This window comes from Carlito syrichta, unplaced genomic scaffold (assembly GCF_000164805.1).
Source record: "Carlito syrichta isolate Samal-C Ts95f unplaced genomic scaffold, Tarsius_syrichta-2.0.1 Scaffold124793, whole genome shotgun sequence".
NCBI classification, from domain to species: Eukaryota; Metazoa; Chordata; class Mammalia; order Primates; family Tarsiidae; genus Carlito; species Carlito syrichta.
The window spans coordinates 40,643-58,009 of NW_007068889.1; the positions used below are offsets into that span (position 1 = coordinate 40,643).

General features: G+C 41.2%; 1 protein-coding gene across 1 annotated transcript; it reads right to left on the bottom strand.

Moving 5' to 3' along the window:
• Window positions 1-16,291: 16,291 nt before the first annotated feature.
• On the bottom strand, window positions 16,292-17,248 carry LOC103249951 (olfactory receptor 10G2). Its single transcript, XM_008048562.2, has one exon. The coding sequence runs from the start codon at window positions 17,246-17,248 to the stop codon at window positions 16,292-16,294; it is 957 nt and encodes a 318-aa protein (XP_008046753.1).
• Between the last annotated feature and the right edge of the window lie 119 nt (window positions 17,249-17,367).

Here is a 17,367-nt window from a genome sequence, read left to right on the forward strand (position 1 = left end):
TTGCTTTTAGTTTCTTTTAAATTACATAGTGGAACACGTTCATTTTAACGTTAACCAATTCAGAGAGGTACAAGAATAAAATTAACTCACTGAATTCTTCCATTGCAGCCCCAACATAACCAATGTTAGTAGTTTACTGTGTGTATTTTTACACTTTTTTTTTTTTTTGAGTTGGAGGCTCACTCTGTCGCCCAGGCTGGAGTGCAGTGGCACGCTCATGATCACCACAGCCTTGACTTGCTGGGCTCAGGCGATCCTTCTGCTTCAACTTTTCAAGTAGCTGGAACTACAGGCATGCACCACCATGCCCAGCTAATTTTTTGATTTATTGTAGAGATGAAGTTTTGCCATGTTGCCCAGGTTGGTCTCGAACCCGTGGGGTCAGGTAATGCTCTCGCCTCTGTCTCCCAAAGTGCTGGGACTACAGGCTTGAGCCATGGCACCAGGTCTTTCACACTTTTTTTTTTTTTTTTTTTTGAGTTGGAGTCTCACTCTGTTACCCAGACTGGAGTGCAGTGGCCGTTTCCGGCCACCGCAGCCTCGACCTGCTGGGCTCTGGCAATCCTTCCGCCTCAGCCTTCCAAGTAGCTGGAACTACAGGTGTGCGCTACCACGCCCGGCTAATTTTTTGATTTGCTGTAGAGATGAGGTCTCGTCAAGTTGCCCAGGCGGGTCTTGAACCCGCAGGCTCAGGCAATCCACTCACCTTGGCCTCCCAAAGTGCTGGGATTACAGGCTGAGCCACCGAGCCCGGCTGTTTCACACTTTTAAAAGTTTACACATATATACATTTATTTGCAATAACAGCATCATTTAATACTCATCACTCTGTAACTACCTTTGAATCTTTTGAAGATTATTTCCATACTACCTATTGAAAGTACACTTAAAGGGTGGGTATTTTCTCTTCTTGTCCTAGTTTTTGAAACATATACAACACAAAAGCATATGATATTCAATATATGCACATACACCCTACTTGTAACGGATTCCGGATTTTATTTTGATATATAACGAGAAAGAAAACTATTACTATGGACAAACTGACCATGCTTGACTTTGTTTATGTTCTCATTTGTTTTCTCTCTTCTTTTTTTTTTTTTTTGAGTTGGAGTCTTACTCTGTCGCCCAGACTGCTGTGCAGTGGCCGCTCCCGGCCACCGCAGCCTCGACCTGCTGGGCTCCGGCTATCCTTGTGCCTCAACCTTCCACGTAGCTGGAACTACAGGCGCGCGCTGCCACGCCCGGCTAATTTTTTGATTTATTGTAGAGATGAGGTCTCGCCAAGTTGCCTAGGCAGGTCTTGAACCCGCGGACTCAGGCAATCCACTCACCTCAGCCTCCCAAAGGCATGGGATTGCAGGCTGAGCCACAGAGCTGGGCTGTTTTCTCTATTCTTGTTTGTTTGTTTGTTTGTTTTTTGAGTTGGAGTCTCACTCCGTCGCCCAGACTGGAGTGCAGTGGCCACTCCCAGCCACCGCAGCCTCGACCTGCTGGCTCCGGCGATCCTTCCGCCTCAGCCTTCCGAGTAGCCGGAATTACAGGCGCGCGCTACCACGCCTGTCTAATTTTTTGATTTTATTGTAGAGATGAGGTCTTGCTGCCCAGGTGGGTCTCGAACCCGCGGGCTCAGGCAATCCACTCACCTCAGCCTCCCAAAGGCACGGGATTACAGGCTGAGCCACTGAGTGTTTTCTCTATTCTTAACACACAATTCTATTGTTCAATGTTCATCACAATCACTTGAATTAAAACTTGTGGATTTGCTAGCAGAAAATGTTTATGTAAAGACACTCCTGTTTAAGTGAACACAGAATCTTTATCATAATATTTATAAGAAAGGGATCGGCAGTGGTGAGACAATGTTGGGGGGAGGGAGGCACATAGCATCAATAAGGGTACCCAAACTTTACCTGTATGATGACCACTTATGTACTTAACCCTGAATTGTAGCCCGCAGCTTTAAAATTAAAGAGAGAGAGAGAGAGAGAAAGACCCTCCTGTAAGAGAACTCATAGCTGCTCCTGTGGAAGAAAGCTTAAAGTCATCCCTTTGAGAAAGAGCTCCTCCCCCTGTATTTCTTTTGGGTTTTGCACCTAGACTGAACTTACTCATCCATATGGAGAGTTCACCTTCTTCAGACTCCACTGGCACAGGAACCAGAGATGAAGTTTCAGACTCGTGGTGTCCTATAGCAGATGTGGGGATTTTCCCTTCTTTATATTTCCCTGAAGATGGAAGGTAAGTCACAATTGAATAGCAAATGTTGCTGAGTTTTCAAAATAATTTTCTTCCAGCTAAATGATGGCAACTTTTGACATTTGTAACAATAGGGTCCTTCCTGATAGATATTTTATTATGTAGAGTTAATTATTACTGGATATTAAATACTAACTACTGCTACTATTATTGCTGCCACTTTGGCCATCATTTATTTCTATCTATAAGGACCTCCCTGATCAATGGCAGGTCTTTTGTAACCACATAGAAATCATTATTTTTAATAGTGATGTGACTTCCAGGAGTACTGTCCCTGGTAACAGTCGTGTGTCTTGTCATAGGCACTGCAGGACAAAGCATTGAGCAGCCCACCGAGTTGATAGCTATGGAAGGAGCTGTAGTCCAGGTCAACTGCACATACCGGACATCTGGATTCAATGGGCTGTCCTGGTACCAGCAACATGAAGGCAGAGAGCCCATATTTCTCTCTTATACTGTTCTGGATGGTTTGACAGGGAGAGGTCATTTTTCTTCATTCCTTAGTCGCTCTGATGGATACAGTTACCTCCTTCTGAAGGAGCTGCAGATAAAAGACTCTGCCTCTTACTTCTGTGCTGTGAGAGACACGGTGACTATGGGGCCTCTTCAGCTGTACCAGAATTCAGAAGGCAACTAGCTGGGTATGGGTGGGCTTGAGAAGTTCTAGTATTTCCTGATTGTACGCTTGCTTACTCTCTAATTTGAAACTTTTTTTGAATAATGTAACATAGGATTCAGACTGAATCTCATTATTTTCTGAACCATCGATTGCTAGGAGGAGGGGAAATGCCCCTTTTCTCTTGCTTTCTCATTCTCGTCTTCTATTTCTCCTCCTTTTCCTTTTCTTCTTTTTTATTTGTACCTCTAATATTCTGTGACTGTAGGGGTGGAAGCAAAAATTGGTTTTGAAGGAAGCTGTTTATTCAAGGGAAGGAACTCTTGAATGCTATTGTTTATGCAATAGTAAGTTATATTCTTGTACATTTGTCCTTGGGAGGTCCTGAAATTTGTGAAATAAATGCATATTCCCCAGCTTGAGATATTAATCTATCATTTAATTATGTCAATTATGTCCTGATTTTTATATTTACCTGAGTAATAATTTTGACACTGTTCAATATTTTGTGGATTTATCTAGCATGTTGGAAATTATGGGGGAGGCTGTGGACTTAGAGAGTAAAGAGAAGATCAAGGAGAAATCCTCTCTGTGGGACAGAAAAGTGAGGCTATGCAGTGACATGAAGGGAGGTTGAGGGAGGAGAAGATCAGTAGGGAATTCCTGTGAAAGCGTGAGATGATGAAAAGAACAGTATTATATAATATCCAGATTAAAGGTTTTCTTTTTCTGAGTTGTAATTCTTGTATGTGATCTCAATGTTTTGGAGTTGTTAAACATTCCAACCTATATAGTCTGTCCATAGAGGGCAATGCAGAATTTCTTCCCCATATGTGAATTCTTCTTTCTCTACATCTTAGTACACATATTTAAGTCTATACATTTTCCCCCCTTGGCTTTGGATGTCAAGTTCTTTTATCAGCTTATTTTGAATCATTCTTTTTGAGATAAACAGAAAAAGAGAACTTTAAATTAGGGAGTAGTAAAGAAAGGCAAAGTGGATGGTTTCCACTCAACAAATATGTTTTACTGAGTATCTAGGTTGTGCTAGGTACTTTTTCAATTGCTGGGGTGCATCAGTGAATAAAATATCCCTGCGTTGATGTTGCTTATTTTCTAGTGAATAAGAAGTTTTAGCAGATATGCCTTTGAAAGTACAGAGAAAATAAACTTGGTCTTCAGAACTGGACTTCACTGTCATTAATAGGAAGAGAGCTGAGGTGTAGGTATGTAATGCTGATGTTATGTGCTTGTTACACACTTTATAATACAAATTAATCATAAGCTGAATAAGGGTGGTATAATACTGGATGATTACAAGACTTTGAGTCAAGTTATTCAAAGAATCTCAATCTTTCATGATACTCAAGTGTATCTGGGTTCATAGTGGGACTTCATATAAAATCAGAAAGATATTGGAGGAAACAAATGACTTTTAACATACATGTTATTAGTAAAAAATTCAAGTACTCTCTCTCTCTCTCTCCTTTTTTCTCAAATGACTTTTAACATACGTGCTATTAGAAAAAATTCAAGTACTCTTTCTCTCTCTCTCTCCTTTTTTTGAGTCAGGGTCTCATTCTGTCACCCAGGCTGGAGTACAGTGGCATGGAACATGACTCACCACATCCTAGACCAACTAAGCCGAGATGATCCTTCCATCTCAGTCTCCTGAGTAACTGGAACTACAGGTGCATGCCATCATGCTTAGCTTCTTTTTTAAAATTTTTTAATTTGTAGAGATGAGGTCTCACTATGTTGCCTAGGCTGGTCTTGAACTCCTGGGCTTAAGACATCCTCTTGCCTGGGCCTCCCACAATGCTGGGATTATGGATATGAATCACTGTACTCAGCCTGAGATAAAGTCTTAAACACTTTTAGCAAGGAGTGGATGGTAAATAGAAATGATCTCTACACTATCAAATATCTTAAATGTGAAGACATGAAAGTTGCTGATACTCATCCTGGAAAAAGTGCTCTGTACCTCATTGCTGAATATCACTAGGGCCACTCTTGAAGTACTCTCCTTGGGAAGGTATGCACTGATGCCAGTGTCTAATCCACCCATCCAAGCAATTTTGGAACTCTTTTTCTGGAATGGCCATTGGAGTTGTCATTGAATTACACTTGATGTCCTGAATGTCATCAAAATGTCTTCCTTTCAGTATTTCCTTTATCTTCAGGTAAGGAAAAAAGTCATTTGGGGCAACTGGATCAGGTGAGTGTGTGGGTGTTCCAATACAGTTATTTGTTTACTGGCTAAAACTCCCTCATAAACAGTGCTGTGTGAGCTGGTGCATTGTCGTGGTGCAAGAGCTCCTTTGGGACCATTTTTTGCACATCTCCTTCTCATGTCAAGATTTTCAGTTAAGATTTTCCTGTTTCTCTATCAATTTTTATTTGGTCTGCTGTGCTTCTCACAGTCAGCTGATGATTTTGACACACAATTTGATGATGTTTTGCAATGTTTTCATTAGTTCTGCTCGTTACTGGCTGTCCTGACCATTCTTCATCAGTGACGCTTTCTCTCCCCTCAGAAAAACTTTTAATCCATTTTCTTCCCGAAATTATCCCCATAAATTTGGACTAACATGTCCCCAATTTTACCTCCACTCTTGACAAGTTTAACAGGAAATTTAATGTTTGTTCATTGTTCTCATTCAAACACTGACATTTTTGTGATGACAGCTCTGATGCTCATTCCAGAAGAAGAGTTCCAAAATTGTTTTGATGGATGGATTATGTACTGGTGTCAGTGCATAGCTTCCCAAGGGGACTACTTCAAAGGTGACCATAGTGATAGTCAACATTGAGGTATGTAGGACTTTTTCTAGGATGAGTTTGTGAACTTAATTGTCATACCTTGAATATAGCTCAAGAAAACTAAGACATCTCCTTTGTCCTTTTGTTTGGGTGTTACTAAGCCCTAGGTTAGTCAACTGTTTCTTGTATTTACTCTATTTCCATACCTTTGTAATTAGTTCATATTCAGAGAAAACCCTCTTCAAATTATCTTGTTTTGAGGAGGCAATTTATTGCCTTTTGGGAAATCCATGTACCTAAAAGTTATTTGACCACTCCTATTTAACATAGTACTAGAAGTCTTAGCAGAGCATCAGGCAAGATAAAGAAATTAGAGTTATTTAAAAAGGAAAAGAGATAGTTGAATTATTTCTATTTGCATATAACTTTTGATTCTTTTTTTTTTTAAGCTGCAGTCTCACTCTGTCACTCAGACCACTCCTGGCCACTGTAGCCTTGACCTGCTGGGCTCTGGTGATCCTTCCGCCTCAGCCTTCCAAGTAGCTCGAACTACAAGCACGTGCTACCACGCCTGGTTAATTTTTGATTTATTGTAGAGGTGAGGTCTCATCAAGTTGCCCAGGCAGGTCTCAAACCTGCAGGCTCAGGCAATCAACTGACCTCAGCCTCCCAAAGTGCTGGGATTACAGGCTGAGCCACCGAGCTTGGCCACAATTTGATTCTATACCTAGACAACCCAAAAGAGTCCACCAAAAAACTCTTGGCACCAATATACAACTTCAGCAAAGTATCAAAATACAAAATCAGTGCTAAAAAAATCAGTTGCATTTCTATACACTGACAACAAGAAGGCTGAAAACCAAATTAAAATACACAATCTCATTTACAATAGCCACTCAAAACAATAAAATACCTTAGAATATGTTTAACCAAAGAGGTGAAAGATTTTTACAATGAGAACTCCAAAACACTGCTTAAAAAAATCAGAGATGACACAAACAAATGGAAAAACATTCCATGCTCTTGGACTGGAAGAGTCAATATCATTACAATGTCCATACTACGCAAAGCAATCTACAGCTTCAATGCAATCCTCATTTAACTGCAAGCAACATTTTTAACAGACCTAGAAAAGACAATCCTTAAATTCGTATGAGCAAAAAAGAACCTAAATAGTCAAAGTAATTCTCAGCAAAAAGAACAAAGTCAGTGGCATCACACTTCCAGACTACAAAACTTAGTACAAGACCACAGTAACCCAAATAGCATGGAACTGGTACAAAAACAGACACATAAACCAATGAAACAGGATAGAGAACCCAGAAATAAAACCACTGACCAACAACTAACTTATCTTTGACAAAGCTGACAAAAAATTGGAGAAGGGACACCCTATTCAATGAATGGTGCTGGGAAAACTGGCTAAGTATACGCAAAAGAATAAAACTGGAACTCTATCACCATATACAAACATTTGCTCAAAGTGAATCAAGAACTTCAATGCAAGACATCAAAGTGTAAAAATCGTAGAAGAAAACCTAGGGAATGCTCTCCTAGACACTGACCTAGGCAATGAATTCATGACAAAGTCCTCAAAAGTAAATGTAGCAAAAACTAAAATTGACCAGTGAGACCTTATCAAGCTGCAAAGCTCTTACACAACAAAAGAAACCACCAAAAGAGTAAAGTGACAACCTTCAGAATGGGAGAAAATATTTGCAAACTATGCATCCAGCAAGGGCCTAATATCCAGAATATATAATGAACTAAAATGTATTTACAGGAAAAAAACCAAATAATCCCATTAAAAAGTAGGCAAAAGCATGAACAGAAAGACACTTCTCAAAGGAAGACATACAAGCAGCCAACAAACATATGAAAAAATGCTCAACATCACAATCATCAGAGAAATGCAAATCAAAACTACAGCTCACACCAGTCAGGATAGTTATTAATAAAAAGTCAAAAAACAATAGCTGTTGTTGAGGGTGCAGAGAAAAGGGATTGTTCATACACTGTTGGTGGGAATGTAAGCTAGTTCAACCCAGTGCAAAGTAATCCGGAGATTATCAAAGAACTAAAAATAGACCTACCCTTTAACTCAGAAACCCCACCTCTGGGATTATACATACTCAAAGGAACAGACATTGTTTTATCAAAAGACACCTGCACTTGTGTGCTTATTGCATCACTGTTCACACGGAACCAACACAGGTGCCCATTGATGGTGGACTCAATAAAAAAATGTGGTACATATACAGTATGAAACACTATATGGAGCACTGTATGGAACACACAGCTATAAAAAGGAGAAAATTTTAACATATCACTTTAATGCTAAAAGGCACTTAGTATATTACATTACTCTCAGATATCCAATAAGAATAAATGCATATTAAAATGGAACATGACCATGCAACAGAAAGAGCATGCCATTTAACCAATTTATAAATAAAGACAGAAATGAAGTGGAAGGATATGAATGTTACACTGTTCATAGGTGGATAAGCTAAATGAAAATGGACAGTTTGAAACGTGCTAGCTAAATCTGACTCTGGGATCTTCTCTAAACGTCCTTCACATGACATAGTTTACACACTGACTACTTTTAAATCCAGGGCTCCCACAGAAATGTATATTCAATTCAATTCAGCAAATATTTATTTGACTCAGACATCTATAGGCTATATTCTGTGTTCTTTTTGGGTAAAAAAGCAGCGTACCACACAGATATAGACCACACCCTCGTGGAGAATATTGAAAGGAAGTCAATTATATTTGTCAGTTAAGTTTGCAATTGTTAGCAAGAAATATTTTCTTTTTCTTTTTTTTGAGTTGGAGTCTCACTCTGTCGCTCAGACTGGAGTGCAGTGGCCGCTCCCAGCTACCGCAGCCTCGACCTGCTGGGCTTCGGTGATCCTTCTGCCTCAGCCTTCCAAGTAGCTGGAACTACAGGCACGCTCTACCATGCCTGGTTAATCTTTTTGATTTATTGTAGAGATGAGGTCTCGCCAAGTTGCTCAGGCGGGTCTCGAACCCGCAGGCTCAGGCAATCCACTCACCCCAGCCTCCCAAAGCGCAGGATTACAGGCTGAGCCACCGAGCGCGGCCAAGAAATATTTTCTAAAAACAAAAGTGCCATTACTAAATATATGTATTGTGATCTTCCTCCCCTCCCCTCCCTTTTGCCCCTCCCCTCCCCTATACTGACCTTCCAGTTTTGTCTCAGCCATTCCCCAGTCAGACCTTCAGCTGAAATTTGACTTCTGTGAGATCACATTGTCACTGAGTGCAGAGGTGGAGGTGTCTTTGAAGAAGCAGGTGCAACATCTCATAATTAAATTATGTCATCCTGGCACTTCAGAGTCTCCTGGTTTCTGCTAGATTAGGAAGGATTCCAGAACTTTCTTTCCTAGGTAGACATACACTTTGAATAATAGCATTGATCAAGGGAGGCCTGTGCCTCTCTTGTGACTAATTAGTAGGCAGAACTGGAAAAAATAGGATTCACACTTAATGGTTTAGACAACTTACCTTGGGAGTTGCAATCTAGGTTTGGGTACTGACCTTCCAAATTTGTGTACTGACTGGCAAATCACGCATGCTTTTCTGCAGTACTTGAGATAAAAAAGTGAGATTGCTTTAAGGATTTTCAGACCTCCTTGAGCAACACTTTTTCGTCTGCAGTAGAATCACAATTAAAAATGTCCTATGCTCAGGTCCTATCTCAGGTCAATTTAATTAGGTTTCTGGTGCTGGAATCAGAACAACTTAAATACAAGGCTTCTAGAGTCCATTAAAGATGTTATTTTTTCAGATGTCCGGTGGGCAGTTTTCAATGACTTAACCATTTCAAGCAAGTACTGCCTTGCTTGTTTTCTCTTATAGTATTTATAATGTTATGCCTATCATGTTTAACATGAATCATATGGATTTATAACATAAAATATCCTTACTGATATTATGACCTTTCTACATAGTATAATGTAATTCTCACATCCATATTAACATATCTTTTTCTTTTAAATATGTGGGGTACAATTCAGGGTTAGGTATACAAATGTTCATTGTGCAGGTATCCTTGTTGATGAGGTGTGCTCCTTCTGTTGACAGTTTCCCACTACTGCCAATCCCTTTTTTATAGTATTACAAAAGACGCTCAAGGTTCACTTATAAGTGAGAACATGTGAAACTTGGTTCTTTGTTTCTGTAATAGATCACTCAGTATAATAGACTGTAAATCCATCCAAGTTGCTGAGAAGTTCATAATTTTGTCCTTCTTTATGGCTGTGTAATATTCCATTGTGTATATGTACCACATTTAAAAAAATTCAGTTCTCTTTCAATGGCAGCATGGTTGGTTCCATGTTTTTGCTATTGTAAATAATGCTGCAATAAACATGCATGTGCAGGTATCTTTTTCATAGAGTGATTTGAGTTCCTCTGGGTATATTCCCAGTTGGGGGATTACAGGCTCATATGGGAGGTCGATTTTTAGTTCTTTTAGGAATTGCTACACTGTTTTTCTGTAGAGGCTGTACTAGTTTACACTCCCACCAACAATGTCGAAGTATTCCCTTTTGCCACATCCTCTCCAGCATCTGTTGCTTTTTGAGTTATGGATGATGGCCATCCTGACTGGAATTAGGTGGTATCTCAGTGTGGTTTTAATTTGCATTTCTTTGATGGCTAGTGAGGCTGAGCATTTTTTCATGTATCTGTTGGCTGTTCGAATGTCTTCTTTTGAGAAGTATCTATTCATGTCTTTTGCCCACTTTGTAAAGGGGCTGTTTGTTTTTTTCTTTTCAGGACGTTTGAGGTCCTTGCAGATCCTAGATGTTAGGCCTTTGTCAGATATGCAGTTGGCAAATATTTTTTCCTGTCTGTGGGCCGTCTCCCTGCTCTCTTGATGGTTTCTTTGGCTTTGCAGAAACTTTTCAGTTTGATGAGGTCCCACTTGTCTATCTTATCTCTTATGGTATGAGCACTTGAGGTTTTGATCAGGAATTGTTTGCCAGTTCCAATTCCCACAAGGATGTCTCCTGCATTTTCTAAGGTTCTTATAGTTTGAGGTTTTATGTTTAGGTCTTTGACAATTTAGAGTTGATTTTTGTATGGTGATAGGTAGGGGTCTTGTTTTAATCTTCTGCGTGTGGTCAGCCGGTTTTCGAAACACCATTTACTGAATAGGTTCTCCTCTCCCCAGTGGCTGATGGTGGAGGCTTTGTCAAAGATGAGTTGGCTGAGAAACTGAGGTTTAGCTTCTGGAATCTATTTTGATATCTGAGTTTGTGATTGGAGACCAGTCATTATGAGGGTTCTTCATTGCTTGAGTTCTAGAGTCTGTGGCTGACCTCCCCGGGGTCTGTGTGAGAATCATATTCTTTCTTTGTTTTATCTTCATTTGTGTAGGTTTTCCTCCTTTTTAAAAAACTTCTTTTTTAATTCTGTTGTTCAGTGATGGGGGATAGCTTTTATTTCTATTTGCTCAATCTCCTATTCCACCTTATGTAGATCCTCTGATTTTGTTCAATTCTGAAGCTGGACTAGGAGTGGGGGCCTGTGATTATTGCAGTTTTGAGTTTTAATTGAAGGAGGAGCTGTGATTCAGAAGCTATCTGCAGATCTCAATATCCGCTGACAGGTGTGTGGCCCCCTGGAACCCACTTCCCACTGCCTTACAATCTGTCCATGCAGTGGGGAGTGTCTGTTTGCTCTCCCAAAGCAAAATGAGATTAAAAAAAGAAAAGAATGGAAACAGGAAAGAAGAAGATTAAAGGGAAGTGGGGAGAGAGAGAGAGAGAGAGAGAGAGAGAGAGAGAGAGAGAGAGAAGAGGGAAAACACACAGGAGTACCAACTAACAAACAAACAGAGACAAAGACAGAAAAAACAAAAAAGACAAAAGCATACACTCATACAAACAAACAAAAAATCCCTGTTGGTGTACTCTCCCTCAAACATACCCACACATAAAGAGAAAATCTAAAAAAAAAAAAATTAAGATAATAGAAACAAGGCAAGTACAAAAACGTAAACAAAAACAGAAAGAAAGAGAGGAAAAAATCAAAGCTAAATCTAATAATAAAAAAAACCAAGAAGAAAAGAGAAAACAAACAAACAAACAAACAAACAAAAAATCCAACGTTCTCTAGCCGTTTCTGTGAGTCCAGGTTCCTTTCAGGCCTCCTTCTTAAGGAGCGGCTCTGGTCTCCAGCCCCTCCCCTCTGCTCTCAGTGCTTTCAAGTGGGTCAGTTGCCCTATGAACTACCGTGGGAGGAGGGTGGGTCAGATCCGGACTCACCCTATTCGCTGCTGCTGCTGTCAAGTCTCCCACTCAGATCTGACGCGTCTGTGCCTGGTCCAGCGTGGGGGGAGGGGCGCCTGTCTCTCCTTGTCTGATCAGGTCCCAAGGTGGAGGCTGAGCAGAGCTGGGTGGGGCAATGCAAGTCTCTGCCCGGTCCTGGGACTGAGAAGATGGCACCCTTCAGCGTCCTGTCACCGGTATTGGAACTTTATTACAGATTTCCACGACCTGCCTTCTTGGGGCCAGGTATGTAGTTGTAGGTAATGGCGTGGACCAGGTGCCAGGTGGTGAGGGGCAGCTGTTCTCTGTTGATTTCCTCTCAAGACAGGCCCGAGAACTGCAGATGATCCTGTGGGCCCAGGTCTCCCATCTCTGGGCAGTCGTGGGCTGCAGTCATCTCCAGAGGAGAGCCCCAGGTGCATGAACCTGCCTCTCCTCAGACAGACTTTCACTCGCCCACTGGCACACACCCACTCATGTGGAGAGTCTTTATGGACACTCACTTTTGCAGGGACTCTCACAGTCTGACCTATTCCATCGCCATCTTGCTCAGAAGAGCATATTTTTACATTTATAAAATTTGAGTCTTTTCATGCCTTTGTTTTAATTTTGCTTGTTAAAATGAGCCATATGACATCACACATCTAAAGAAGTAAAAAACATGTCAGCACATGAAAATATACTTTTACCTTGTTTTCATTAATTCACTGAAGAACTGTCTGTATTTGCTTTTAGACTCCTGTGTACTTGAATCTTCTGTCTTCAGTTTCATTTATTTATTTGCTTATTTAGATTCAATAAAAACATGTGCCATTGAGCCCATCATCCAGGAGGTGTAAATGGTCCCCAATGGGTAGTTTTTTAGTCCATCAGTCCCTCCTTCCCTCCTCTCTTTAGAAGTCCCCAATAACTCGTTCCCATCTTTATGCCCACGTGTATTTAGTGGTTAGCTGTCACTTGTAAGAACTTGTGGTATTCAGTTTTATGTTTATGTGCTAATTTGCTTAGAATGATGGTCTCCAGTTGCATCCATGTTGTTGCAAAAAAACCCATGATTTTTAATTTTTTATGACTGTGTAGTATTCCGTGGCATATATGTACCACATTTTTGTTTATCCAGTCTGCCATCGATGGGCACCTGTGTTGGTTCCATATTTTTGCTATTGTGAATAGTACTGCAATAAACATACGAGTGCAATTGTCTTTTTGGTAGAGTGATTTATGCTTCTTTGGGTATATGCCCGGTAGTGAGTAGGATTGCTGCGTTGAATAGTAAATCTATTATTAGTTCTTTGAGAAATCTCTAACCTCTTTCCATAGAGGCTGAAGTAGTCTACATTCCAACCAACAGTGTAGGTGCATTCCCTTTTCTCTGCAACCACACTAACATCTTGTTGGGTTTTTTGTTTTTTTAAAAAAACTTTTTAGTAATAGCCATTCTGGATGGTGTGAGATGGTATCCAGTTTGTTTTAACTGTTGTTTTTCCAGGTGAGACCAGGACAAGGGGATAAACAACAATTTCTTTATTTTGTTTGAGATACATTGCAAGAGACTTTCCCAGTGGTGTTTCTTCCTTTTTTTTTTTTTAAACAAGAAGTTTATTTAAACAACAAGATGCTTGACTTGAAGGGAAAGCTATCTAGGATTCTTTTTTAAGAGTAATTGATCCCTAAAAGACAGATTGCCCTTCATGTAACAGCTACGTACAAAAAAGTTATAAAATTGTCCTTGGTTTGACAATGATAAATGAAAAACATTAAAATTCTCCAATTGAACAAGGAATGCAAGGATTTTTTAAGTTGTTGTCTTTTTGTTAAAACAGTGAGAGCCAAATAATTTACGTAATATAAAGATAAGAACTGAATGAACATGCCACTAATGGAGAAAGGGGGTATTTTCTTTTTTCTTTTTTTTTCTTGAGTTGGAGTCTCACTCTGTCGCCCAGACTGGAGTGTAGTGGCCGCTCCCGGCCAGCGCAGCCTCGACCTGCTGGGCTCTGGCGATCCTTCCGCCTCAGCCTTCCAAGTAGCCAGAATTACAGGCATGCGCTATCACACCCGGCTGATTTTTTAATTTATTGTAGAGATGAGGTCTCGTTGCCCAGGCAATCCACTCATCTCAGCCTCCCAAAGGCACGGGATTACAGGCTGAGCCACTGAGCCCGGCTGGGGGTATTTTCACAGAACCAGCATTTGTTCCCATCTCATCTCTACCTGATGTTGTCAATTAAAACATACCATTGGCCATTTAGTTAAAAAAAATTGCAATATGCGTGTGCACATACATCAGTTGCATTATGTACAGGAATGGGGAAGGGGAAAATGAAAGAATAAAGAAAACTATAGTAGTCAGGAATTGGTGGAACTAAATTGCAGTTTTCTTTTTTTCTTTTTGAGTTGGAGTCTCACTCTGTCGTCCAGACTGGAGTGCAGTGTGGCACGCTCCTGGCCACTGCAGCCTCGACCTGCTGGGCTCTGGCAATCCTTCTGCCTCAGCCTTCCAAGTAGCTGGAACTACCGGTGCGTGTTACCACGCCTGGCTAATTTTTGATTTATTGTAGAGATGAAGCCTCGCCAAGTTGCCTGGGTGGGTCTTGAACCCTCGGGCTCAGGCAATCCACTAGCCTCGGCCTCTCAAAGTCCTGGGATTATAGGCTGAGCCACTGAGCTGGGCCAAATTTGTAGTTTTCTAATTGAGAATGTAATCTTGGTCTGTAAGGACAGTTTTGGAGTAAAGAAGCTGGTTCCCTTTTTAATAGATACCTCCTGTCTGCTGCTGGAACACATCAATTGTATCTTCATCCTCCATTTCCAACTGTGCAGGTGTGTCTGTTTCATTGATTGGCTGCCCGTCAAATCGGATCGTTGTACTCAGTCTTGACTCCTTCCTTGGGCTTTTTGTCGACCATGGTGAGCGCCAGAATCTCCTCAGCTGTCGCTTCACAAAAGAGGTACTAGGTCCGCACCTAACCCCAGTGGTGTTTCAATTCAGCAACAAACATTGATTTCTGTGTCTGCCCCTAGTTATTTGAGAAAGAGGCAGACACAAACACTAATCCCTTATCTCCTTTGAGGACTCACAATTTGGGATGGAAAGAGAGGTTAAATTCTTGACTATGCTATAGTCAAGAATTGATAGACTGTGAGAGATTGACAGACTGTGAGAAATTCTGAAATAAAGGGACTATGGCAATATAAAGGAAGTGAGCTAAGTCCTGTCTTGGAAAATCAAATGAGGAATTGTTTGATATAGATCTGAAGGAATCAGAGATCTTCACTTGGTCAATATAGACAGGGAGGATATTCTAGATGGAAGAGAGAGCTTCAGCAAAAGAATGCAGGCAATTTTAGGGTGTGCTTAAGGAACAGCAGTAGATCAATGGAAGTGAGAGAAGGAAAGAAGATGGAAATGTCTTGAGAGAAAACGTATGTTAGATCCAGATTGTATTGGGCTTGGAATTCCAGATTAAGGAGTCTGGACTTATTCTACATTCACAGGAGAGTCCTACAGATTCAGTGTTTCTGAGAGTAATTTTGATTGCGGTATAGATGAGGAAGAAAAGGACAAAAAACTAGTTATGAATCAAGAGAGATTCTAAAGGTGGAGAAGACAGAATTTGATATGTTAACACATGGGGAAGGTGAGGGACAGGAAGAAACCATAAATGTTCCAGAATTTTCAAGTTCAAGTGCTTGGAAATATTCATGCCACGCACAAGCAAAAGAACACAGAATTTATAGATGTCTAGAATAAGAAGCAAACAGAATGAAAAAGGAGCTATAGTAGCATTATGCTTTTTTTTTCCTTTTCAAATTTTCTAGCATGATATACCACTTAAGAAATAACACATTTTGATGTGCCATTTGATAAGGTATTTTCTTATTTCACAAGGTAGTCAGAGGTAGAAGAAGCAACTCATCCCTTCCTTCCTTCCTTCCTTCCTTCCTTCCTTCCTTCCTTCCTTCCTTCCTTCCTTCCTCTCTCTCTCTCTTTCTTTCTTTCTTTCCTTCTCTTTCTTTTTTGATTTACTGTAGAGATGAAGTGTTGTCAAGTTGCCCAGGTCTCAAACCTGTGGGCTCAGGCAATCCTCTCACCTCGGTCTCCCAAAGTGCTGGGATTATAGATGTGAGCCATTGCACCCAGTCGTATCCATTTAGTTCTAAACAAATAATGTAAAACAATTTGAACTGATTTAATGAGATGAAAAGATTTTGGGTCCACAGTATTCAGAATTTTCTTCCAAATAAAATTAAAGTACATTCAGTTTAAATCATGAATGGTTTACTGAGCTTTTGTCTCATGCAGCAGTAGCTGAAAAAAGTGGTAGTGATGATAATGTGGGTATTGTTACTTATTTTCATTCACAGTCCCTGGACCTGCTGTTAACCTCTTCAGAGCAGACTTCACTTCCTGGTTTCTCAGAGTATAGATGAGGGGGTTCAGGAATGGAGTGACAACAGTGTAAAACACAGCCACTGCTCCATCCAGGGGACTCTTGGAGCCAGCCCTAAGGTAGATGAAAATACAGGGAACGTAGTAGATTGTGACCACGGTCAGATGGGAACCACAGGTGGAGAAGGCCCGGCGTCTCCCGTCAGCAGTACGTATCTTCAGGATGGCGTGGACTATGTTGGCATAGGAGAGCAAAATTAACATGAAACAGCTGGCGGCTACTACTCCAATGTCCACAAAGGTCACCAGCTCATTGACAGTTGTGTCAGCACAGGCCAGTCTCAACACTGCAGGGATGTCACAGAAAAAGTAATCCACCTGATTGGGGCCACAGTAGGGCAGGCGGAAGGTCAGGGTGGCCTGGATAGACCCATGGATGGAGCCGGCCACCCAAGCTCCGGCCACAAGGACTGTGCACAACCTCCCATTCATGAGCACAGAGTAGCGCAGGGGCCGGCATATTGCCAGGTACCTGTCATAGGCCATCAGGGTGTAGAGAAAGCACTGGGTGCTGCCCAGGAAGTGAAAGAAATACAACTGAGCCACACAGCCACCAAACGGGACGGCCCTGCTGGCAGGAGTGAAGTTTAGGAAGATTCGAGGAACAATGACTGAGGAGAGCCACATGTCCAGGAATGAGAGCACTCCCAGTAGGATGTACATGGGGCGAGCGTGGAGCTTCGGGTCAGCCCGCACGGTGAGCAGAATGAGCAGGTTCCCCAGCTGAGTCAGGATGTAAAGGATGAAGAAGACCAGGAAGAGGAGGGTTCTTAGATGAGGTGGGTGAGACAAGCCCAGGAGAATGAACTCTGTCACCACGGTGTCCAGCGAGGTGTTTTTGGTCTTTCTCATTCTTTGGGTAGTCTGCTAAGATGATGGTGAAGTCTGACAGGAGGAACACAGTACCTCTAAGTTGTCTGATGATTAATGCCTGCGAGTTATAAGGTAAACAAATAGTGTTACATTTTTTT

Excerpts from the sequence above, each read along its gene's own strand:
- LOC103249951 (XM_008048562.2), bottom strand. The coding sequence starts at position 17,248 with ATGAGAAAGACCAAAAACACCTCGCTGGACACCGTGGTGACAGAGTTC.